The 25,300-nt window shown below is 31.6% G+C and overlaps 3 protein-coding genes across 9 annotated transcripts in view; 1 reads left to right on the top strand and 2 right to left on the bottom strand.

The window, feature by feature from the left end:
• Rab19 (RAS oncogene family member Rab19) overlaps positions 1-1,129 on the bottom strand; it is a 35,645-nt gene extending 34,516 nt beyond the window's left edge. For both annotated transcript variants that reach the window (XR_016316841.1, XM_089705236.1), the window contains exons 1-3: positions 813-1,129; positions 654-738; positions 261-517 (exon numbers count right to left, since the gene is read on the bottom strand). Coding sequence is in view for 1 of the 2 variants with exons in the window: in XM_089705236.1 (XP_089561362.1) it covers positions 261-517; positions 654-738; positions 813-1,022 (552 nt within the window). In the remaining variant the exon portion in view is untranslated. The remainder of the gene's footprint in view (positions 1-260; positions 518-653; positions 739-812) is intronic.
• Positions 1,130-4,363: 3,234 nt separating this feature from the next.
• Positions 4,364-7,275, top strand: PIG-K (Phosphatidylinositol glycan anchor biosynthesis class K). The gene is made up of 7 exons (XM_089704690.1): positions 4,364-4,565; positions 4,637-4,915; positions 5,290-5,498; positions 5,907-6,024; positions 6,368-6,478; positions 6,699-6,877; positions 7,145-7,275. Exons 1-7 carry the CDS (start codon positions 4,485-4,487, stop codon positions 7,215-7,217), a joined length of 1,050 nt encoding a protein of 349 aa, XP_089560816.1. The 5' UTR covers positions 4,364-4,484; the 3' UTR covers positions 7,218-7,275.
• A 1,759-nt stretch (positions 7,276-9,034) lies between these two features.
• LOC149481640 (carbohydrate sulfotransferase 11) overlaps positions 9,035-25,300 on the bottom strand; it is a 48,852-nt gene continuing 32,586 nt past the window's right edge. For all 6 annotated transcript variants that reach the window (XM_089705225.1, XM_089705230.1, XM_089705228.1 and 3 more), the window contains 5 exons: positions 14,690-14,877; positions 13,800-14,097; positions 12,586-12,765; positions 11,514-11,668; positions 9,035-10,829 (listed from right to left, as the gene is read on the bottom strand). In XM_089705225.1, coding sequence (XP_089561351.1) covers positions 10,748-10,829; positions 11,514-11,668; positions 12,586-12,765; positions 13,800-14,097; positions 14,690-14,877 — 903 coding nt within the window. In that variant the 3' untranslated portion in view covers positions 9,035-10,747. The remainder of the gene's footprint in view (positions 10,830-11,513; positions 11,669-12,585; positions 12,766-13,799; positions 14,098-14,689; positions 14,878-25,300) is intronic.

Raw genomic sequence — 25,300 nt, 5'->3', positions numbered from 1 at the left:
ATATTTTTATCTAATACTTTTAAGTCAAGGGTATTGGTCAAAAACGACAGTTATACTTGAAATAAACATTGAGTCCCGTCCTGTATATAAATTAAAGCTAGATCTAATAATATAAAGGAAACCATATTTTGGTGCTACATCCAGCCTTGTATTATCTCTAAAATAGTTGATAATATATAGTCTCTATAATGTTGTCGTCATTTATTTGCAGCAACATTCCTATAATTATATTTTATTATTTTATCTCACAAACAAATTACCTTTAATTCAGTAGCTAGGCTCCGAAAGGTATCTTCAACATTGGTGTTGTCTTTAGCTGACGTTTCCATAACAAACATAATCTCAGGAACATATCGGCAGAAAGACTTAGGCTCTTCAATTTCTACCTCCCTCTGATCAGCTAGATCACATTTATTGCCTATTAATGCTACTATAACATTTGAAGATGTGTATCTCCTAACTTCCTCTATCCATTTCTTTAGTGATATAAATGATGTTCTCTTTGTAATGTCGTAAACTAGAAAATAGAAAATTACAGTTATGTTAGATCAATTTGAGTTGCTATAACATTTAACTGTTAGTTACATTATTACATAGAATCTCATGCAGTATTGAATCACAAATAGTGTGGGCGTTATAAAATATAAACATACCTATAATAACTCCATTTGCAGACCGATAGTAACTTTGAGTAATTGTTCTAAATCGCTCTTGTCCAGCCGTATCCCAAATTTGGAGCTAAAACAATGAATAGTTACATATGCAGACAACTTTGTTTAACTTACTATTGAGCGTACTATAGTCTCTCTTACCTTGACCTTCTTCCCGTCTATTACCAAAGTTTTCATTGAGAAATCTACGCCTATCGTATTTCCGTGCCGTTCTATGAAATTTCCGGATTTTAACCGCTGCACTATACATGTTTTCCCGGTTCCACAGTCACCAATCAGAACAATTTTAAATAGATAGTCGAACTGCTCATCCGGTACACTCATTAAAGTATTTGGATTGCGACTGCTCATGATTTAAAATAAAATAAACTACAAAATTCATAAAATCTTCTGTTTACGTTAATCGCTTGACACCATCTTGACACTTTGACCACACTTTGACAGTTCTGCCAGGTTCTGCCATTCCCATGCCTATTGACAGCTACCATAGCCAAAAGCACTCTAGACAATTATATTGACGAGTCGCACTGAATTAATATTGTATTATAATAATAATCCCCGTTTTCCAATTACAGAGCATAATGCGACTCAGTGCCGCACAATGCCGAATTATGCTGATGCTTAATGTATCTACAGACGCTCCGATTTGGTTGGTGCCAACCATATCGGAACCGACAAGGCAACCATTCCAACATTGCTACAGATTGTCCGACGGTTGGCCTTCCAGCCGTCAGTTGACCATAGAGTAATATGTCAGTTGACCATAGTACGAAGAGAATGGGCTAAATTCTACTATAGAAATAGAGAAAATTACAGTCATATGCGGCTCTTACAACTTATTTTTTTAAGGTTTTTAATGTAGCCGCACTGTCAATTTTTTTTAATACTTCTAACATAATAAAATACGCTTGATTTCTGGCATCTCTATTTGCGTAATCTTTGTTACTTAAGTCCCACAAACAGGGAAAGTCTTTATATAGTTCCAGCAATTTTATTAATATGTCACGTTCGGTGACCGTAACTCCCTCGGCGTTCATGTTGACGTCCTACACCGGCGGCGTTGCGAATGTGAATGAGCCAATTACCTATATTACTCTATGGAATGAGCCGATTTGGTCGGAACAAAGCTTCCAGACGTTCCAATTTGGTTGGATCGGATAGGAAGTTGGTTTGGTCGGTATCGCCGGCGCATCCGACCACGTCAAACCAATATTAATAATAATTATGTCGGACCGACCGCTCTCTACACTTTCCGATTTGGTCGTGGTCGGATGGTTGGCACCAACCAAATCGGAGCGTCTGTAGATGCTATTAATTGGAACGTGAAACGCACCAGCAGGTTGCGCGTTCAGTGTTGAAAAAAAAAATTCATAGAGTTAGCAATAACCTCATAAATAAGCATAAATGTGTAAATAAAGTGGTATACATAATAATTGGTTGAAAAATATTTACGGTTATTTTAAGTAATTTGGATTTTGATTATTTCATTAACATTTTTTTCAATATTTGTATACTCATATTTTTTTTTTAACACAATTTGAATTAACTTTGATTATTTCGAAAAAACTACAATGAAACGAAAGCTTTAAATTTTTTTCCAACAATTAATAATTACTAACGATAAATCGATTGCACGCATCAATTCACGCGCATTACTTTTTCTAGTGCTCGATTGTGCGAAGCATTGCTGTAGTTGGAACATTCAACGTTAAGTATTTGTGTTGCTGTTTGCTGTTTGCTGTTTGCTGTTTTTATTAGATATAAGCTTCTTGGCTTAGAGTATAATATATTCTATCTATAGAGTGCGAATAACCAAGTGGGAACAGTAGGCACAGGTAGGAACAACACGACGTTCCCGCCGCGAGCGCTCGTAGTTGTGGTTGAGTGCTGACGAAGTGCGTTGCTCTGGAATTTTTTTCATATTTACGAATAAACATGGTGAAATGTGCAGTTCTATCTTGCAAAACCGATTCTAGAAAATACACAAAATTGAAATCCAGTATCACATTTCATCAGTAAGTCGATTGTTAAACTTATTTTTGTGAAAATAAATTTAGCATCGCAGGGGTGAAGGGGAGGTGGGAGGCGGACACGCGCGGGCTCGCTCGCGCGCCTCACTGCCGCCACGTGATCGTAGTGATGGACCTGACCAACGCTGTACTCGATATAAAGTTTACTAGAAGAACTATATTTTAACAAATTATTTATTTAACTTTAAAATTAAAACTCTTTTAAAAATTTTTTATAAATAAATTTGTGGTGTGTTTTGTATGCACTTTCTAATATTATGAATGCGAATGTATTAAACTTAAAGTGTTAATGTAAAGTATGTAATGTTAAGATATATTTTCTGAACCGCTAAATTGATTTTGAAGATTTTGATAGTAGAATGTTTAAAATTAAATAAAAAAATTATTACTATTATTTATTATACTATCATTTTAAATAATTAATTATTTCTTATTTTTATTAAACATTTTTAAAACATTATTATTATTTTTTTATTTATTATTAAAGAAATATCACTAAACCCGATCTTTTATTTCTATTAACTTTATTATTTAAAACGTACTCACGTTTTTCTGATATTCCAATTAAACATATTTTTTTAAAGTACATATTTACTAGACATGCGCAAAACAGTAGGTACGTCAAATAGTAATGCAACATCACGCATCTCTTCCACGGAAGTGATATTACTCCGTAACATCACACATTACCCGATCGATTTTTAATATGTGAAGTATTACAGATCATATTGAAAAATAGCAATAATAACTGCAATACATATTAGTTATTACATATCGTAAAATTACAAATTAAGTAAATATTTAAAAAATGTAGTTGATTTTCCTTCATACTTGGCCACGTACTTTATGTTGTTTGTTAATAATTGTAATGAACGCAAGCAAATGTAAAACAAAATAAAAAAAAAGTGAGTGATGCGAGTGATGTTTGTAACTGATGCGTAATGCGTGATGTTGCATTACGTGTCAAAGTGATATTACTTTTGTACTATTACACGCATTACCTACCCATGTCTATTATTTACAATTAATACAAGAAATATTCAAATGGAATAAACAAACTTTAATCAGTTGGTAAACAAATTTAAAATTACATATTTATACTTTATTCGTATATTTTTCCTTTAATAACTTATTGAACATAAAATTTACTTACGATACATATTTATTGAATTATTAAATATGAACTATCGATAAGTTATGTAAACTTATCGATAGTTCAACACGCAATTGATACGGTCTACCCATCCCTATTTGTCACACACACATCTATATATAATATCTATAGCTCATCTGCCTACGATGTGCACCCCGAGCAATTTGTGCAATACACGCGCTCTATACTATTGTAATCTCAGAGGAATAAACCTATAGAGTTCTTATATTGAGACAGAACAAAATACATATTTTCTAATCTACTTACTCTTAGTCAATAACAGCATAAGTCAGATTGAGATAGCGATAGAGTATCTGCACTGTCTTCAAACGTAGCGCGCCGGCAGTCAGTGCTGGTAACCCGCGCAGGAAAATATATGAACATGACAAGCGCCGATAAGCGCTTATAAGTTTCAAGCTTTCTTTTTGAATACGCCCTAAGCTTCTTGGCTATTTCCAAGTTATTTATCTCTCTTTCTTTATCGAGTGTCAACTGTCAAGTGTGAACTGTCAAAAATGTTAATTCTTCTTTTCTGTCAATGCGGTGTAAACACTCAATAAAATTAAAATCAATTAATTATTAAATAAAGCTAAGAATTACATTTAATAGATAAATGGAAAAGTGAACAAAATGAATATGTCGTCCAAGTCTAACGTGCATTGCTTGATAATATTAACTGCGACCATAATATCTACTAGTCAAGCGATAGAAGTACGTAATTTTTTATACGAAAATTGGATAGCTTTTCATAATCATATTCTTAAATTAAATTGTTGTTTTAGATTCCAGAACAGTTCCAGAAGTCGAACCACACAAATAATTGGGCTGTTTTAGTAGATACATCACGGTTTTGGTTTAATTACCGGCACGTAGCCAATGTGCTGTCCATATATCGCAGTGTTAAGAGATTAGGAATTCCAGATAGCCAGATTATACTAATGATATCGGATGATATGGCTTGCAATCCAAGGAATCCACGGCCGGCCACAATTTTTAATAATGCTCATGAACAAATTAATGTTTATGGTGATGATGTTGAAGTAGATTATCGAGGATATGAGGTAATATCGTATTTTGTAGTTTACAATTAACATAAGTACCTTTTTAAAGCATTTGATCTAGTAGGAACCTTGTCAGGTAGAAATATATTTATATATTTATAGTTGACAATAGAGCACCTTGTCAGGTAGAAATATATTTATATATATTTATATTTGACAATAGAGCACCTTTTTGGATCAAGTACTATGATATTTTTGTTGCACATAAATTAATTTTGCTTATTTCAAAACAAGTGAAAGAACAGATCAGATTTGAAGCCCAATTCAACCCATTAAGATGCCTCAGAATTTTATTTAATTTGCTTTAAAATTCTATTAAGTATAGAAATACATTGAATCTGCTACCTACTTCAAAAATAAACAATATTTTACAGGTTTCAGTTGAGAACTTTGTCCGCTTGCTGACAGGTAGAGTTCCACCTGACACACCAAGGTCTAAAAGACTGCTAACAGATGAAGGCAGTAATATTCTCATTTATTTAACTGGTCATGGAGGTGATGGCTTTTTGAAGTTTCAAGACTCGGAGGAAATAACCAGTCAGGAATTGGCTGATGCGCTTGAACAAATGTGGCAGAAAAGAAGGTAATAGGAATTGTAAATTAATCTTTTATTATTTTATCACCAAGCATTTGAAAGTGAAAGTACTCAGTGTAGTACTGCAATTTTAAATCATAAAAATTGGGAGAGAATTTGTATTAATTATTTTCAATTAAAACTTTTTAATGACCATGATAAATACAATGAATACCATACATATTATTATATTTTATCTGACCAATCATTTAAAATAAAAAGATGTGTGGCACTCAGGGAATGCCGCGGTAAAGCTATTGCATAGCATGCTTTCAAGCCACACCTCCGCGTCTGTCGGAATGGGGAGCGTGAGGTTTTATCATTACGGAATTTCTCGGTCCCCGCGCTCAAGGCCCGCGATAGAAGCTATGCAATAGCTTTATAACACCATGTTGATTTATTTTGTCTTATTTCCAGATATAATGAAATATTTTTCATAATAGACACATGTCAGGCGTCTTCAATGTATGAGAAGTTTTATTCACCAAACATTTTAGCTACTGCTAGCAGTCTGGTGGGAGAAGATTCACTTTCTGTAAGTTATTTATTTCTAACTATATCATTGAGCCCCAAGCGGCCCGATCGGTCCACAACACAATAGATTTTCTATTGTGTCTGTGGTTCCGGGGCCTGAGTTATTAAAAGGAGAATAAGAATTATTTGTTTTAAAAGTCTGAAACTCCATTCTGATTTCCAATAAAGACAACCAGGCTATCTATCACATGAAACTAATAAATAAGATAAATTTATATATGTATTTAATATAAGTATTTTATTAGAGTAAAAACTTACAATATACAATATCAATATATAAATTAATATGTATAGTATTAATTTTAATTATCTAGATTCGTTAATAATTAAAAAAATGTTTTCAGCATCATGTGGACTCTGCAATCGGAGTGTACATTATTGACAGATACACATATTATGTGCTAGAGTTTTTAGAAAATGTCCATCCAAATAGTAAGAAAACTATGTCTGAATTTGTGAGTATAATCTTTATTGTTATAGATTGATAGCTATAACACTTTATTGCCTACAATATAATGTCATATACTTTTACGAACATAATTAATTCAATCCATTTTATATTTTCAATTATATCTTTCTCATGACATCAAATGATTGAATTTTATTGTTAGTTGTTAGAGTTATTCTAAATGCTTACAAAATTAATTATTTTCAACTATATTTAAATTGTTTCAGTTGGCAGTATGTCCAAAACATGCTTGTATATCTACAGTAGGAGTTCGTCGAGATTTGTTCAAACGTGACCCAAGTAAAGTGCCTATAACTGACTTCTTTGGCTCTGTAAGACCTGTGATAATCACTACAGAGCCTATTAATATTATTGATATACCAAAGAGGAAAAAAGTTAAGACTGAGTAAGTGTTTAACCTTCTTGCTTATGTTCGTAGTTTATGTTGAATGCTTTATAAAAAGTTAATCATTTCTTCCTTAGAGAGTTTATAGACTGTAGCTTCTCTTGCTTCATAAATATTTGTTTAAAGGTAAATCTGACAAATGAAATATGCATTACATTGAAAAAATTCATAAGTAAATTAAATTTCAACTGAAAAGTACATTTTTTTCTTGTTTGAGCTTCAAGAACTAAATTATTCGATTATGGCTAATGTTTCTTCTTTTTACAGGAACATAACATCGCGCGAGAAAAGGGCATATCTACCTCAATTTCCAATGCATTTAGTTTCTCAAAATACATAGCATACTATTAATCATAATTCATAATATACTGTTACCAAATAAAATATTTAACAAATAATTTCTGACGTTTTATTTCAAGAATCACACCCTTAATTATTTTGTTATACATGCTTATACAATTTTATTGTTACTGTGAATAATGTAAGTAGGTACCTGTTATACATATTTTATTGTAAAAAATCAGGGACTCTTGTGTAAAATTATCTATTTCATTCAGGTTTAAATGTTGTGAAAATTATATTTGTAAATGTAGCTCTTAGGCTGACACTAATTTTCTTTTTAATTACCATTCATAATTCCTGCAATTAAGTCTGCAATATACATCTATAGATAAAGAAATAATGTGGTATGGGTAAATAAAACAAACATTCCATTATATAATTATTTATTTCTCTATTATACTAAGAATAAAATTTCTTTAAGAACAACATAACACAACCGACCCTTCCTAAACGGGATACATAATTAATTAGCAACAAGTACACGGCACTACATCTCATTCTGATATGAGATCAATTTCTAAGAGACTATAGCACCATTCCAGTTACGTTCATAGGCCATATCTTTTGGTCTATTCCTTCCATTGTCTACAACTACGGAAATCTCATTTTAATCTATACATAAGCAGTTTTCTTAGTGACTAAATTTAAATTTTCATGGATACTCATACTTTTAGATATCATTGGATAATAAAAAAACGACAAAACTCGATATCCACAGACAAACATAGACCGCAATTCGTTGCTACATTACAATTTAACATTGTTCTCTCCTAGCAAAATAAATCGAGCAAATTAATCACAAACTTTGATTCCCAATATTAAGCATTATTAATAAAATTAATATGTGCTCTAAATGTCGAGCTTAATTTAAAAATATAGGAAGTTTATCATAACAGCTTATGTTTTTAAAGATAATTATTATTTAGTTGTTCTCGGTGGCCTTTTAAAAGAATGATTTAATCTTATAGGTAAACCAGAATCTGATGGCAAATTGGGAAATCAAAATTTTGACTGTGCAACCCTAGGGAAAATGGACTGAACGATCTTGATACTGCTTATTTTTTATTTTGTCCTCAACATCATTAGTCACATTACATAAGTGAACAATACATGACAATACTGTACTTAATAATGAGATATCCACTTAATATTATGTGGGTACATACTTGCATGTATAATATTCATATTTCTTTTATAAAGGTAATACATAGTATTATTATTTACACATACCTATATTTGAATATACCATTATCATTATGCCATGTGAAAATATGGATGTAATGATAATGCAGATCGAAACTAGACTGCTTATAATTTTGTATTAAATAAAATAAAACTATGTTTATTTTCGTAAGTATTAACAGATACACACATTATAAAATTGACTTGGACAGCTTGGACTTGACGAATAACCGTACTGGATACTCCTGTAATAAGTTTTCATAAAATTATATTGTACTTAATCAACAAACAATATTATAGTTACCTACTGATAATATTTTTAATTTAAAGTATCAAAACGGGTAAGTCCAATTTACCAATAAAATCTACAAAATTGAAAATTGTGATGTATTTGACCCTTCTTCATCGAATATTTTTCTATACACATTGTAAACAACACCTCTTGCTTGTGATCGCAGCGGCTTTTTCGACATTTTCGAAGATTTTTTATACAAAATTCTAAAAATTATTCATCAACTGCGAAGTAAACAAATAATTTGACAACCAATTTGATAGTTGTCAAATAAAGTTGCCACATGAAAATCTTTTATTTCTTAAATATAAATTTGCCATCAGATTCTGGTAGACCTATAAACTATTAATATACAAAATGAAAAAATCCATAAAAGGCAGAATTGATCAGTAATTTTAAACTACAATATATACAAGTAATTTTTCTTAAAACATCAACACTATAATAAATGTAACATAAAAATAAATATTAATTCAACATTAAATCATATTAATTTGGTCTAACTATGCATTTACAAAATTTACAATCGTAAATTGAAACAAGACTTACTTTACACAACATAAAAATAGTTTGACATCAACAACTAGTAAGGTTAGCACGAACTATGGGCAAGTACTTTTTTTTGAACGTATTTCTTGCAAAAGGTAACATGGAATTGTAGTGTAAGAAGAATATAATAAATACCTTTATTTTGTAGATAACACGTCTTACAATAATTTTATAATAAGAAATCTAATTTTACTATCTACTGAAACTTTGTGCGTTAGCGATGGGTAATAAATTAAATTAACAAAATTAGAGGCGGTATAAAAATATACTGATATATTAACTTTATGCAGCTTTTATGATCGTTATACGTACTTTATATAGATAAATAATATTTTATACAATAATGTTCATAACTTTAAGTTCAAATAGCTCTATCGGTTTGATCAAATTTTATAAGGGTTAATGAAGTTATACATCCGAAATATTTTTTACAACATTTTTAACCACACATTATGTAGGTTTTAACTTACCCTGCATTTTGCATGTACTATGTAATTTAGATACTACTTAATGCACTTACTAAACCAGCTAAAGTGATGCTAGTTCAGGCAATAGAAGGATTTAGATTATAAACATTTTTAAATCTTCTATAGGTACATTTTTTACAACGTAACAATCAGAAAGTAAAAGGATTATTCTTATCTAAAACGATGTAAGAGATAATATAAGATACTTAGGTAAATTTAAAAATTTAACAGCAAAATTTAAGGAAAACTATCGATTTGATCTACGGATGTTTTCAACACAATATCAGAAAATGTTGTGTTTTGGAATAGTAAATACTTAAATAGTCTCTGATTTATAAAATATATAAACCGAATAAAAATTTAACATTCCTGTGTGTGTTATTTTAATTCAAATGCAATTTACAATACCTACCTGGGCAGGTACATAAAAATAAAGGCAATTTGATTAATAAAGATGATGTATATAAATCATCAATAATAATGATATTTGAGGAAACAAGCGTATATTTAAGGAATGTTAGATCAATTTCAATTGAATCAACACAAACTATGTAATAACAAACATGTCATGACGTAGGTAGATCATTTTTATTCTACGGAAGCACGTTGTAGTGAATTGGGCTAGTTCATACATATAAGAGCTATTAATTACTTAAATGTGTAAGTTTCCTAATGCTTTGATGTTAAGATTATTTTTATTAGATAGATATATTCATTAAAGTCCACAATATTTCATATTAACAAACAAATAAATAAAACGGTAACACGACATAAACGTAACAGATTATTTTAGAAACTTTACACAGATAAAATATCGAAAATTGACAACAACAAATTGTTATACGTACACACATACGTACACATTTCACGTACCATCATTGTTCATACATTATCGCTAAAACGTAGATTTAGGGTAATCAATTAGTATTGACTATACTAAACCCCACGAATTATTTTCAGTCTTTCTTAATATTTCTAACCAACAAATACTGACCATTTATTTTGGTTCAAACTAGCAATAATTCACACTCGTTTAGTTCAGCCGCGAGTGCTGCCATCTTCTGTTTGAATTATGTCGTAGTAACTGTCCACTGTGTAGTTGAAGAGCTGGAAATCGTTTCTGAAAAATGATACATTGTCTTGGATATTATTTCACGTGAGAAGATCCTACTAGCATAGCGGTGTCGTGTTGACGCTAAATTACAAACGCGGCGATTATAAACATCCGCAATATATTAGTCCGTTTATGGATAGTGTATTGACATTAAAGAAGCAATAAAAATGTTTTCCTCACATCAATCAAGACACATCATATACGTACATTTTGGTACATAATATATCCTTTTCCTAGTGAGATTACTTAGATCTACTGAAACACAAATTAAAATGGATAATATGCTTATTTACTTCTGACTCTTTAATCTGGACAAAAGAGACAAGATTTCTTGACCCAATAAAAAATATACTATATAATATTATATAATCAAAAGAAGCGTACCTTGTATCTTTAAATAGACAACAGTTTGTGTATCAAGTACTGTCGCTTATTCTAACAATAAGACCGTTCTTGATTATTCTGACCTTTATCTACTACTACACTTACTAGCACCTTGTGATTGTTCTATTATAAAATGTGAAAAAAAAATCTATTTCTTTGATTTCATTCGATAATGATGTAGTTAACTATGTTTCTAACGATAGAAGAATTTTTTAAATCGATAGGGAAGTTTTTCAGTTTATTCGTAACAAATGAAAATACAAAAAAAAAACTTTGTGTTAATTTTTGTTTGGAAAAATAACTTACTTGTATAAATTATAGAGACCATCCAGTTGAGACTTTTTTAGCCTGGAGTAAAGGTGGTTGATATTATTCAACGTGCCTCCCTTGCCGCTGTTTCGCCACTCCGGTTTGATTATGTCTTGAAGTCGCGCCATTTGGATCAAGAACCTCTGATCCTCCTATAATAAAGAAAATGGAATGTAGAAAAAAATATTTTTTTTTTATATTTTGTATCGCTATTGATCGCAATGGCATCTGGGACGTCACCAAATTTCACAAAGGAGACCTATCGATGAAATCCACTCTACAAAATAATCTTCTATATTTTACCCGTTAATAACACATTTCTATGCTAAAAGATTTTCGATTAGGTACCTATTTCATATATTTTACCTTTACATCGTTTAAAAAAATTGACAATTGTCAAATAAAACCTCTAATTGGAATTATGTAACTACCCACGTAAAATCAATACAAGAAAGAGGTCGTAAAGCATATTTAGCACAAAAGCTTTAGCTTGGTTAGAAATAATAATGATGTGTATTCACCCTTAGTTTTAATGTAGAGTACACATCATTATAATATTATTTGCTGGCAGAGTTTCTTACGAATAAAACCTTAGACGTTAACGATTATTTGATTTATTTTCGTAGATTGTTCCCCGATATTTTGAATGCTAACATTCAACCATTTTTTATCGATGTAATTATTGTAAATAAATACAAAGAAGAGACCTTTTAAAAGTAATGTAGGTACATAAAATATATTCATTTGATAAAATGAACGATATAAAGCAGTTTGGTGTCCTTGAGGCTTAATGCAGGTAAATTTAAGTTTTACTGATCTTTTTTATGGGTAGAAAGGTGATCCTCTATCGTGCTCTACCAGACCGACACTTTTTTAATTATATCGAAACAATTGGACTAGATATCCCAGTTATTGCATAAGCAAGGGAAGAGAATTAAATATTTTATAAAAAATTATGTATTACAGTCGTAAAATCATCATCAATTATGAATCACTGAAAGAAGGTCATAACATCTCTACGATTCTAAAAAGTAAAGAATACAATTAAATAATATTCTTAAACACTTACGTCAAGGGTTTCAAATTTAAGAATGATGTCGAAGTTAAACTTGCAAGGCGTGCAGAAGTTCGTGTAGGGAGTCCAGTGCATGTCGAGGACTCGCCTCGCCTTCGCTTCGTCCAGTATATACGAGACGAACTCTTCGAAGACGGGATACCGTTCTGTTGGCGCTGGTTTTGAATCTGTAGCCTGTGGAGACACGAATAGTACAAATATTTAGTTGCCAGGAGTAAGTAAGTAAGTTTTAAAGTGATATCTAGACGTTTTGTTGGTTAGTAGGTAAATACTTCGAGTACAGAAAGATAAGTAGTGCGCAATTCACAGTGCATAATTATAATATTAGCTTTGAATACATCCAAAATTAATAACCTGTCTTTTTGGATAATGTCTACACCCGCTTCTAATTATTGTCACCCTGCAGGAAAGGAATAAGCTGATGATGATCTTGGAGTAACACAGTTTTCATTAAAAATGTGGAAAAAGAAAATACCTAAGAGACTGTTCGGTTATAATAAAATAACAAGGTAGTAGAGAATAAATAAAAGATAAAAAAATAAATTGCAAGAACTCCGCTTTATCTGACCACGAAGTCATATCACGACAGGGTCGTTAAAGAAAAAAATGGCGATGTACAAGCTTATTGCAATTCCTAGAACACAGATTTACAATAAGATAATTTTATAGACTTAGAAATAGTCGTGCCGTTTACAGTACCGGGAATATAAAACAACTGTTAGACTATGAGCTACTTACTTGAAATTGAAGAATAAACGTGGGTTTGTTAGTTGAATTCGGCTTTTCTAAAAATACAGACGCTCTCAATTATCGATGTAATTTAAGACCCTCTTATAAGACAACGTTTCGTTTGTTTGTTAAATATTTATGTTTTCAGTTATATTTCTCCTCCTATGGTAATCGTAATTTACATCTAAAGACTAAAGCAGTAAAGCTGATAAACATTGGTATACTTACTGCCTTCTTACTGCAAATACGTACCGAACTCGTAACCTGTATTTACTAGAACCATTCATAAACTTAATGCAAATATTTTTAAGAAATGGCCTATGGTTACATAGTTACCTACATCATTAGATGAACTGATGATAAATATAATAATGATATCCTACATTAGTATGTGGGGCCTAAAGACGTAGTTATACAGGTGCACTTTCTATCAGAGTGGTAAGCAAATACAATAAATAAAAGGGTTTGAAATAGCTTACCTTCCTATACTTTTTTATAATCCGTTGCCCCATTTTGTCGTGAAAGGACTTCGGCCACGCATGAACGATCTTATCATTGTACGCGGAGGCCAATCTTTCCAACGGGTGCCTCACTATAAGGAAGGTAAGTGAGTCCCCTTGGGCCTTTCTGAGCATCTCAACAGTTGGTCTCGCGTATCTCTTTCTTGCCAACTCCAAGGGCACCTCTTTGGTTCTATTTAAAAACGCCGCAGTGTAGTTTGCCATCAAATTGAAGTTATACATCCATGACGTTGACGCCGCTTTGAAAATGTTACACCTGTGAGAGATGTTTCTATTTATTGTTTCATATAAGAATCTCAGTCGGAAGAGGAATAAAATAGTTCTGATAAGCAGTTTATTGCAGATGTTTGTGATATCTTATGTATTAATTATTATAATACAGATAAGATTAAAATAAAATTACGTCTTATTTTGTCTACTTTGAGAAAAAATATACAATACAACAATTGGTGCAAATAAAATGACATGTAATATGATGATATACCTACATACATCAGTCATCAACATGTTACTGCTTCGCGTGCACCGATTTCCAGATAAGCTGACTTGTGCAGTCAAGGTCAAGTTAAAAATTTAATAATTCTACATTCCTATTAGATAACTATTCTTTCTTTGTATTATTTATATTAATGTGCACATAACCAAAGGCATTCAAACGCAATATGCAGTTTCAAGTACACTTAATTTTATGGATCAGTGTCTGCTGCACATTATCCAAGTTAAGTCCATTATTAAAGTTATAAGATTTATCATTCATCTCATCTTATCCACCACATTAGAAAGAGACAGCACTACTTCAAGTAACGTTACTTATTATGAAATGAGCATTATTGTGTCATGTTACTCACCATATAACGTGGTACTGTCGGTTGATGAGATATTCCCACGCATACGCCTTCTGACTAGACCCATCTAAGCCGAGCCTCGAGCACTCGTTGCTCAAGTAATTCCTTCTAGCTTCCATTCTAGCGCCGACTTCCAGAAACTTCTCCCGTGGGAGGAGCCCATCATCATGAGTACCGTTCTCGAAGACGAACTGTAACAATAAGTATAAGAATTAAATATAACCATCAAACGTAAATCGTGTTAAGTTACATATTGTATCGAACCGTGGAATAACAATGTAGACGGCTCTATTGTTAGCACTTAGCAGTTCGTAGTTTTATTTTATTTTTATTTTTTATATTGTCCGAACAATTCTTTAAATCGTGGTATTTAGACCACATCAATCATCCGACAAATGGTATTGTATCGATATGAGGTTTCTTGGCGATCTTCAATATACAGTTATAATGGATACAGCAATAAAGTAACATTTTTATTATTATTTCACTCAAAGCGCACAACTCTATCTATAAGATAAACCTAATTTAACACGTTCGCGGACAGTAACGACCACAGGCGTCTAGACAGCTAAAAGTGATACGACAGTACGTCTGTCGACGTATCAGTTTTTACTTGCATAAAATCAGTACGCCAAACGACGAGCGATTTTTCATACTATCATAAAGAACGGCATGTTATACTGCATTATTTACAAAAATTCGTCAAACGAAGGTACTTCCACGCATACATTCATATTTTTTTACCCCTCTCCCCGCGCACACTACGCCCGTGGGCGTCATGTTTGCATACGGTTAGTCGAGTACTGCGCCGCTGCGGTGATCCCGCGTGCCGCGTGTGAATTGTTGTTTAGAAAGTGAGTATTTTGTTTCCAACGTAATTTAATTGTTTTACTCATACTGGATGTACTAATTCAAGTCTAGTTGCTTATGTAAACAACATATTTATGTTGCTATTGTTTGTTGTGAACACGATTTTGTTGAACTAAATTTGTAACGAATATTTTTGCAGATGGCGTCTTGAGACTCGTTAGAAAAAGAACAAAAACGTCTTCAAGACCTGTTTGATGCAGCGTCTACCCCTGAATCGAGTCAAGACCCATTTGCTGATGATGGTGACTATGAATCTGACGCTGAGTACTTACGACATTTACGCCTATATCCGTTCTGTCATATCATATGGTTTTTTAACCATGTGTTGTAACACTACGCCCCTGGGCAATGTATGAAAAAAAGTAGTGTCTCAACAGCTGCAACCTGTAAGACATACTGTCCGCGAACGTGTTAACAGCATATTTTTAATAAATTCAAAGGAATATTCCAATATCAGGCTCATATATCACCGCAGTCCGCATAATATAAGTTTGTATAATATTTATATCGAAATTCAAATTATGCAATATTTTCTTTTCGAATATCATTAGCAGTAGTCGAATCTTGGTTCTGGTTTGAAAGTCAAAGAGCTTTTGACCTTAATTTCACGCAGTTCAGATTAACACTTAATTAACATAAATTCATTCATTAATTACCGAAATAAGCGGAGCATTTAAAATTTGCCTTAAAATTATATTAACTCGTTGAAAAAAGCTTTCTCATTGTTGGAAATTAAAATAAATAGGTACATTACATTTCCACGCTCCACGGGCTTAATGAATAAAGAATTTTTTAACCTAGTAGCATATACATAAAGAGTATGTGAGCTAATTTCATATAGTTTATTATTGTCATGCAACACGCCATTCGAGAATAATTTGTCACGTATGTATTCATAGATTGTTTTTATGATAAGCTATATTTCATTACAGAGTATAGTTTTTCAGTTAAGGCACATTTTTCCAGCTAATAAATTTACTTTTCTGCGTCTTGACAACATAAATATTCTTAATACACGATAATCAGAGTTATTTCTTAGAAAAGAACTTACAAATTTTGTAAACGTTCGATGGATTAAGTTGAATCGAAAATGTAAAACAAACTAGGTGCCAAATTGTCCAGCCGTTCTCGAATTTCACACAGCATCACATTTGGATTAGTAAATTTTGTTATAATAGATTATACAACAAAGCAACAAACAACGGTCGGTATCTTTATTATATTTTGCTGATACAGTTGTTTATGGCCGGATAATCCAAGATTATTCTACATTACATTATTAAAATCTTATCAAATAATTACTATAATTATAATATTTATTGGTCAATATAATTGATTTGGATTATTCTCTTTTATTATTAAATTAATTTATTATAATCAACGTATCTCGAGGCTTATAAAACCATTTTCTTTTTGACCGAGCTATCTCTATCTAAAGCCCTCTGATAATAATTTTGAAAAACCAGGGACTCTAGAATGTGTTGTTTGTGTGTATTTTTATTCTATTTTATTAAATGACAATAAACATTAGATTTAGTTCTTAATATTAAGATTTAGTTCTAAATATGATTCATTACAAGAAAAGAAACGACGTAGGTATGATAATTATTAATTACTTATTAGTGTAAAACGTGTACGCTTGCTTTCGTAAATTTCCTTTATCAGCGATTTAAAATTATTTCTTCTTTAATAATTCTTCGACAATTTATTAAAGACAAGCCAATTGTTTTATTGTTGACCTGTACGTAACACGGTTAACAGATATTACCGGACTATCCCGTAATACTTGTAATAGTTCTAACCGCTTTGCTATGATTAATTATTTTCTATTTAGTCATGCTTTTTATAGTTCCGTACAAAGATACAAAATAAAGAATAGAGACAATAGACTCAACTAATTACAGAAGTTAGAATACTGGTAAAAAGTAAACCGGACGGTAAATGACAAGCAAGGTACCCGGGAACCTTTTCTATTGATTTTTTTTATTAGGATACTACTGTGGGATACTAGCTGTGCACCGCGGTTTTTCCCGCAGTGCTCCTATTGCTCTTAGCGTGATGATTTATTGCCTATCCCAGTTCAAACAAACTAACAAACTCTTCAGCATTATAATATTAGTACTTATAGATTAGAAGGGCAGTATAAAACGCATGAAGGTTATAAAACATGTATGAGAATATAGAAGTGCATTATGTAGATCATTGTTCAAATCAATCGCTATTCACAACACGAATCTTTTGTCGACATGCGAAGTAATTCACTTTCAAATGAATTTATACGAAAGTAATAAAATGCCTAACGGATCACAATTTAGTCCCTCCTCCGTATGTATTATCCTATTTAGTATTTTCCTTGAACTTTCTCATTGAGTTAACTCGTGACCGTAACGACAAAAACGCAAGAGAATTCTGAACTTGTTAAAAATTAAACAATAAACTAATATATTATTATATTGTACGTTTTCATCGGTAGTTCTGAGTTTAGTGCGTCAAATGTTTTTAATCTGAATTCTGATAATGGTGTCTTGGAAATTGGCAAGATTAGAATTTGATGGGTCAGCTAGTTCAATATTTATTTAGAAAGATTTAGATATTATACTACTGAGTAGGAAAAATCGAAATTAATAAACATATTATATACAATGTTATTTGTTACCTTGAACTTCAAAATACATAAAAAAAATGAAAACGTCTCACCTTGTCTTATAGCTCACGCAAATCGTGGCGTGTGCAAAACTTAAAAACAGTTGTTACAATTTAGTGAATTTACAAAATTAACAAAAACTAATTGTATCGACGCGACGTAGAATTATGCATAGCTATTATTTTTTGTTTTATTTTTTTTATGTTTTATGTTAAAATTTATCGAATGCATTTGTAGAAATAATTTGGAAAATCCAAAAGTGCACGCCTCATAATTTTTTTTTAATAAATATTTATTAATTATTATTTTTGTTTATTTAATAACAATTAAACCACATCGAATCAGACCCTGAAAAATGAAAGGGTTCTATTCCTGAGCATACTCAAGCGTAAGAGAAAAAAAAAGACTCGATTAGTAAAGTATTTCGGTCGCTATCGTGTTAACAAGAAAAAGGATCCGCACATACAGACACACGGACGTCCAAGACAGAACTTTTTTAAACTGTTTTTTAACTAGTTTAAATAACAAATAATTTGGAAAATCCAAAAGTGCACGCCTCATAATTTTTTTTAACAAATATTTATTAATTATTATTTTTGTTTATTTAATAACAATTAAACCACATCGAATCAGACCCTGAAAAATGAAAGGGTTCTATTCCTGAGCATACTCAAGCGTAAGAGAAAAAAAAAAGACTCGATTAGTAAAGTATTTCGGTCGCTATCGTGTTAACAAGAAAAAGGATCCGCACATACAGACACACGGACGTCCAAGACAGAACTTTTTTAAACTGTTTTTTAACTAGTTTAAATAACAAAAATGACATCAAAAATATCATGAACGTTAAAAATAGTGTTTTTTCTTAATATGTGTATGTATGTATTCTTTGTTATTCGTAGGCTTCCCTCCTGGCGTCGAAACCGAACGGACGTGTTTTATAAAAGTCAACCGAATTAAATTACTTTTTAAATTATACCGTCAGTGAGTCTTTCTTATACCACAACAACGTATACTAAGAACTTCAGCAAATTATTTTTTATTTAATTTTTCTTTCGTCTAAAAAATAATGTCAAGACTGACGCGCTCACCCCCTGGAGGTGAGTTACAACATGCACTATCCGACACAGATGTTAACCGAATAGCTACCAATGCTCCTGCTACTTCATTTGTGTCCCAACGATTAAAACGGCAGCGTCAACCTAGTGAAGATAATTTCCTGGCTTTTAAAGACGAAATGATAAAGATGCTTGCAGACTGGAAAGATAAGCAGACATCTTTAATGAATACCTTAATTACTGAGATCACTGATATAAAAACGCAAAACGCTGGTATTAAACAAACAAATGAGGAAATCCAAAAATCGTTAACATTCCTCAGTGATCAATATGATAGTATGAAACAAGCTGTTGATGATCTCACCAAGGAACGAAAACAACATCTTTCATACATAGCCTCATTAGAAACTAAGATTGAAGATATAGAAAGAAATCTTAAGGCTTCAGTGATAGAAATACGAAATATTCCAGTTCCAGCTGAGCGTGAAACTAAAACAGATTTATGTAATATTGTGCAAAAAACCTGCAAAGCACTCGCGATTAATGTACAGAAATCTGACATCAGAGACACGTATAGGGTAAATGGTAAATCCAATAAAGGAACTATTGTAGCGGAGCTGGCTTCAGTCATTATGAAAAATGATATTCTGGAAGCATTGAAATCATTCAAAAAACAACATGCTGATCAAAGATTGAATACCACCATCATTGGATTAAATGGCCCAAACACCCCAATTTATGTGTCCGAAGCTCTCACTAATAAAGGAAGAAGACTATTTTTCCTCGCAAGAGCCTTCGCTAGGGCTCATGACTATAAGTTTTGTTGGTCAAACTACGGTAGAATATTCCTTAGAAAAAACGCTGATTCACCTCATACGGAAATCAAGGACGAAGCTCAACTCACAGCACTTCGAAATCAAATGTGACTATACCCAATTTTGCATGCTTTCATTATTCTTATTATTTGTACTTTTTACTCTTATTTTTACATTAACCTTTATTTTTACAAGCGTTTACCCATATTTCTGTTGTTCAGCTTAGGGAGTGATCCCAAAAATTATTATTCAACATTCTCAAAATTTATTTATTTTTCAAATACTTATCTAATGTATTATAATATCCTAAAAATTAAAAAAATACAAACTATCTTAATGATCTATGGGACGATATTTTATAGACTTAAGTCTTGGGTAATTCTACTAAATTTACATTCGATTCTATAAGTAATGCTAATTTAACTCAAAATATTGATAAAATTGCATCAGGGCCCTCTTTTTTGTGCAATCCAGAATCATGTAAAAAAATTTTATCATCCGAACTATCAGGAAACAAAAATTTAAAAATCCTCACACAAAATATAAGAAGTATTAGCAAAAACTTCGCAGACTTTGAAATATTACTCTCGAGATTAGCTATTGATACTGAAATTCTTGTACTTACCGAAACCTGGAATAGTAAAACGGAATACCCCCCAACATTAAAGTCTTATGACACTCATTACACCAAGAATAACTTTAATCAAAATGACGGAATAGTTGCATATGTTAGGCAAGGCATAAACTGCACAGTTGAAGAAGTAAACATTTCGGATGCAACAAGCATACTTATAACTATAAAAAACGACATAGCTATTCTGGGTATATACAGGTCTCCATCCTTTAAAAACACAAACAACTTCTTAAAATCTTTACATAATTTTTTAATAGGTGCAAAAACATTTAGTAATATAGTTATTATAGGGGATTTAAATATAAATATTAGTCAAAATAGTATTGACACCAGTGCTAGCGAATACTTAAATTTATTATTTAGTCATGGTCTTTTACCCGGACATTTGTACCCGACAAGAGATAGCAACTGTCTGGATCACGTAATGATTAAGTCAATATACCAGTCAAAAACCATAGTCTTGGACGCCCCGTTAACTGATCATGCACTAGTTCTTACTTGTATTGTTCTAGAAAATAAAATACAACCAAAAAATAACACCACTAATAAATTAATAAAATATGACTCAATTGTTTCAGAGTTAAAAAATTATGATTTTAGAGACATACTTGAATCTTCTGACGCAAACTGGTCTGCCGAACAATTAGTGTCAATATTAAATAATTTAATTCTTAGTAACACACTCAAAGTAATGACACCAAGAAGAATACGTTGTTTAAAGCCTTGGATTACGCCCGGTCTCATTCGATGTATACGAAATCGAGACCGCATGCATCTAAAATGTAAAAAAGAACCCTTGAATGAAATTATGAAAATAACATACAATAGATATAAAAATCACTGCAATAACTTGTTAAAACGTCTAAAAAGAAATCACGAAAAGTCCGAACTAGAAAAATATGCAAATAACCCTAAACTCAAATGGAAAATTATAAATTCAATTACTGACAGGCATAAATCAAAACCATCTACTGAGGCCTTGTTTAAATTAGGAAATACGAAAGAAGAGGCTCTTGACGTAGTAAACAATTACTTTGTGAACGTTGCAGAAAACCTGGCAAAAAAATTCCCCGTCATAAATGATCCAATTACCAATGATTCTCTACAAATAAATTCACCTGCAAACTCAATGGTAATTCTAGAAACAACAGTACTCGAAGTAGACTCCATAATAAATATCCTAAAAAGCGACTCCTCCACCGGTCTGGATAATATACCTATGAAACTAATTAAAATGTCAAAAAGTATAATTTCGCCCCTAATGTGTCATATTATAAACCTCTCCATTCAATCAAGGGTCTTCCCTCGTATATTCAAGAGATCTGTCGTTCACCCAATCTTTAAGTCAGGGAATAGAGACTGTGTAGGCAACTATAGACCTATCTCGGTGCTACCAGCGCTTTCCAAAATAGTTGAAAAAATTTTGAACAGTAGACTACTCTCATACTTGGTAAAATTTGATATTCTCGCAGATAACCAATACGGTTTTAGAAAAGGCAGATCAACATCTCAAGCTGTTTTAGACCTTACAAATCTCGTTGCGAAGCAGGTTGATAGTAAAAATAAATGTATTGGAGTCTTCTTAGACTTGGCCAAAGCGTTTGACACAGTCTCCGTTCCTATTTTACTGCAGTCAATGTCGGATATCGGTATAAGAGGAGAACCTTTGGAGTTATTCCATGATTATTTAACCGATAGATCACAAACCGTCGTAATCAGCGGCATCTATAGTAGAGAAGTCCCAATTACATATGGCCTCCCGCAAGGAAGTGTCTTGGCTCCCTCACTCTTTCTAATCTATTTAAATAACCTATGTAAAATTAAACTAAAAAATTGTAAGTTGTTTGCATTTGCTGACGATACAGCACTTATTTTCTATGGCAAGGATTGGAAACAAGCAAAATTATACGCCGAAGATGGTCTAAAAATAGTTGCACGCTGGCTGCTTCGTAATTTACTCACTCTTAATGTAACTAAAACGAAAGCTATGCTTTTTGCTAACAATATAAGATCATTCCCAAAAGAACCGCTTGATATAAAACTACACACGTGCAAAGCCACCAGCGACAACTCTTGTGACTGTCCCACTATAGAATTAACCCAAGAAATCAAATATCTAGGAGTTATTATTGACCATAAAATGACATGGATACCACATATTAACCAGCTTACACAAAGAACAAGAAAGATGATATATATTTTTAAAAAGCTAAGACACGTTGCAGACTACCCTCTCCTAAAACAAGTGTACTATGCTCTCGCGCAATCTATTTTGACATACTGTATTACTTCATGGGGCGGTGCAAAAAAGTCTCACATAATAGGTCTAGAAAGAGCACAGCGAGCTCTGCTCAAAGTGATGCGTTTCAAACCTATATTATACCCTACATCCGACATCTATACTGATTGTGACGTATTGACTATCAGACAGCTATTCATTAAAGCCTGTATCATGGAGCAACATACAAAAATTGATCATAAAAAAACGTTAGGACGTCAACGTAATGTTTGTCCCACGAATAAATTCAAGTCATATTCTATTCGAAAATTCCAATGCTTTCTCGGACCCATGTTATATAATAAAATAAATAAACAAATTGATATATATCGTACCACATATACTCAGTGCAAAAATAAAATACATAATTGGCTAAAATTACAAAATTATACACAAATTGAAAATTTATTCAAAACCTTGGAATAAGTACATTATTTCAACGATCTACGTATCTTCAAACAAATAAAATATGTAATCAACATTATTAACATAAATTTAATAAACAAAATTAAATAACAATACATAAAAAAAAATTCTAATCACAATCACTACAAATAAAATCAATATAATATACACACATTCTTTTTTAAATTAAATGTTTTGTAAAATTGAGCTTAAGTCCATAACTTTCGTTGTTGTTTTTACTCGTCATCAACGATCGGTTAATAAGGTCCATTATTCTTAGAATTATTAAGTACGCAAATGTCAAATCACCGTCTTTGTTATGATAATTTTTGTAACTTCGTGAACGCTTGTATTATTGTGAATAATTAGTTTAAATATTACATAGTGGGAAGATATTATCGTCTAAGATACAGGCTCGGCCTAGTTTAGACGATAATGTCCATAGTTTTAAGTATTGTGTTTATATAAATTGAGTGGCATACACAGTGTAATTGAAGGTATGGATAAATAAAGATTTTATTTATTTATTTATTTATTTATTTATTTATGTATTATCTTACAAGTGCAATGTATGATACATAAAGACATTTTAAGTTTGAAAAATCAGATGTTTTGCGCGAAGTGACAGTAGTACCCACCTCAACGCTTCGCTTATGAGGCGTGCAAAATGACATCAAAAATATCATGAACGTTAAAAATAGTGTTTTTTCTTAATATGTGTGTGTATGTATTATCTTACAAGTGCAATGTATGATACATAAAGACATTTTAAGTTTGAAAAATCAGATGTTTTGCGCGAAGTGACAGTAGTACCCACCTCAACGCTTCGCTTATGAGGCGTGCAATACAATCTGTGACCTCTCAAATTGTAATAGCTGCAATATTATGTACTTAGTAACATTCTAACTAACAATTTAACAAATCAACGATGTAGTCAAAAGAGAGAAATTTTTATCAATTAATTACTAAATGGCCACGGAACCCTGGACTGTGTCAAGGTCTATCTAGGTCAAGATTATACCTACGTTTTTAATATTTATATATTACATATAAGACACGCAACATTATGGCTAATTGTTACTAGGTATTTCTATTTGATTATTTTCTTATTTCTAGCAGCGGTTAGCTTTGACACAGTTCTTCGTAACATAAAGTTGCTAGGTTATCTTTCTATCCATCGCTTAGAATGTATTTGAAGCTTTTTCTTTATGATATTTCTTCAAGTCTTTATTAAAATATAGAAATTTTTTAAATGTAAGTTAAACCTAAAGTTTTAAATTTATTTTCAGGTAACTCCTCCGTTTTGAGCCTAAAAATAATTTTGTACTGTGTCTATTAATCAACAATATTGTCCCCTAATGATTTATACCTACCTTTATGTCATAAGGTCACTAATTCTTGTTTTAAATTAAAAAAATAAAAACAATTTTGTATAAAATAATGTTGTTCAAAACATATTATTTGTTTTTGGGTGTGATGGCAAATAAGGCAAAACTTCATACCACATATTAAATTACGTGATAACGAGACAAATTAATTGGCTGGTATAAATGCACATGCAAGGTTATTTAGGTTGTACCTCAGTATAATTAAATGTAGCCACATACAGGTTATATCATCCTCTATGCCCATTGCGTGACAACATTACATTAAAATTGAAACAATTTTGCAGCAAAACGAACTCATATTTATTACTCTCTATAGTCTATAAAGTACCGAACCTAATAGACGAGAGTGTCATAATGTTAATTTAAAAACGTATTTCACATGGGAATTGTATTGAAAATGCTAAATTGAAAAAATGCTAATACTACTAGCCATAATATTATATTATATCTACTTAAATGTCAACCTAACCAAAACTTATGTTTTTCGTTTTTGGTTTTCACTCACATCTACTAAAATTAACTCCG

Source organism: Colias philodice, chromosome 16 (assembly GCF_061535455.1).
Source record: "Colias philodice isolate Cphi_HAF_F1 chromosome 16, ilColPhil1 Martin Lab GWU primary, whole genome shotgun sequence".
Classification (NCBI taxonomy): domain Eukaryota; kingdom Metazoa; phylum Arthropoda; class Insecta; order Lepidoptera; family Pieridae; genus Colias; species Colias philodice.
Note: the sequence above shows the minus strand (reverse complement) of the source record. Positions and strands in the feature narration are given on the sequence as shown.

What these genes read in the sequence shown, in the direction of transcription:
- PIG-K (XM_089704690.1), top strand. Translation starts at nt 4,485, where the DNA reads ATGAATATGTCGTCCAAGTCTAACGTGCATTGCTTGATAATATTAACT. An exon ending in TAGATTATCGAGGATATGAG is followed by an intron (nt 4,916 to 5,289) that starts GTAATATCGTAT and finishes AATATTTTACAG; the next exon opens with GTTTCAGTTGAGAACTTTGT. An exon ending in TGGGAGAAGATTCACTTTCT is followed by an intron (nt 6,025 to 6,367) that starts GTAAGTTATTTA and finishes AAATGTTTTCAG; the next exon opens with CATCATGTGGACTCTGCAAT.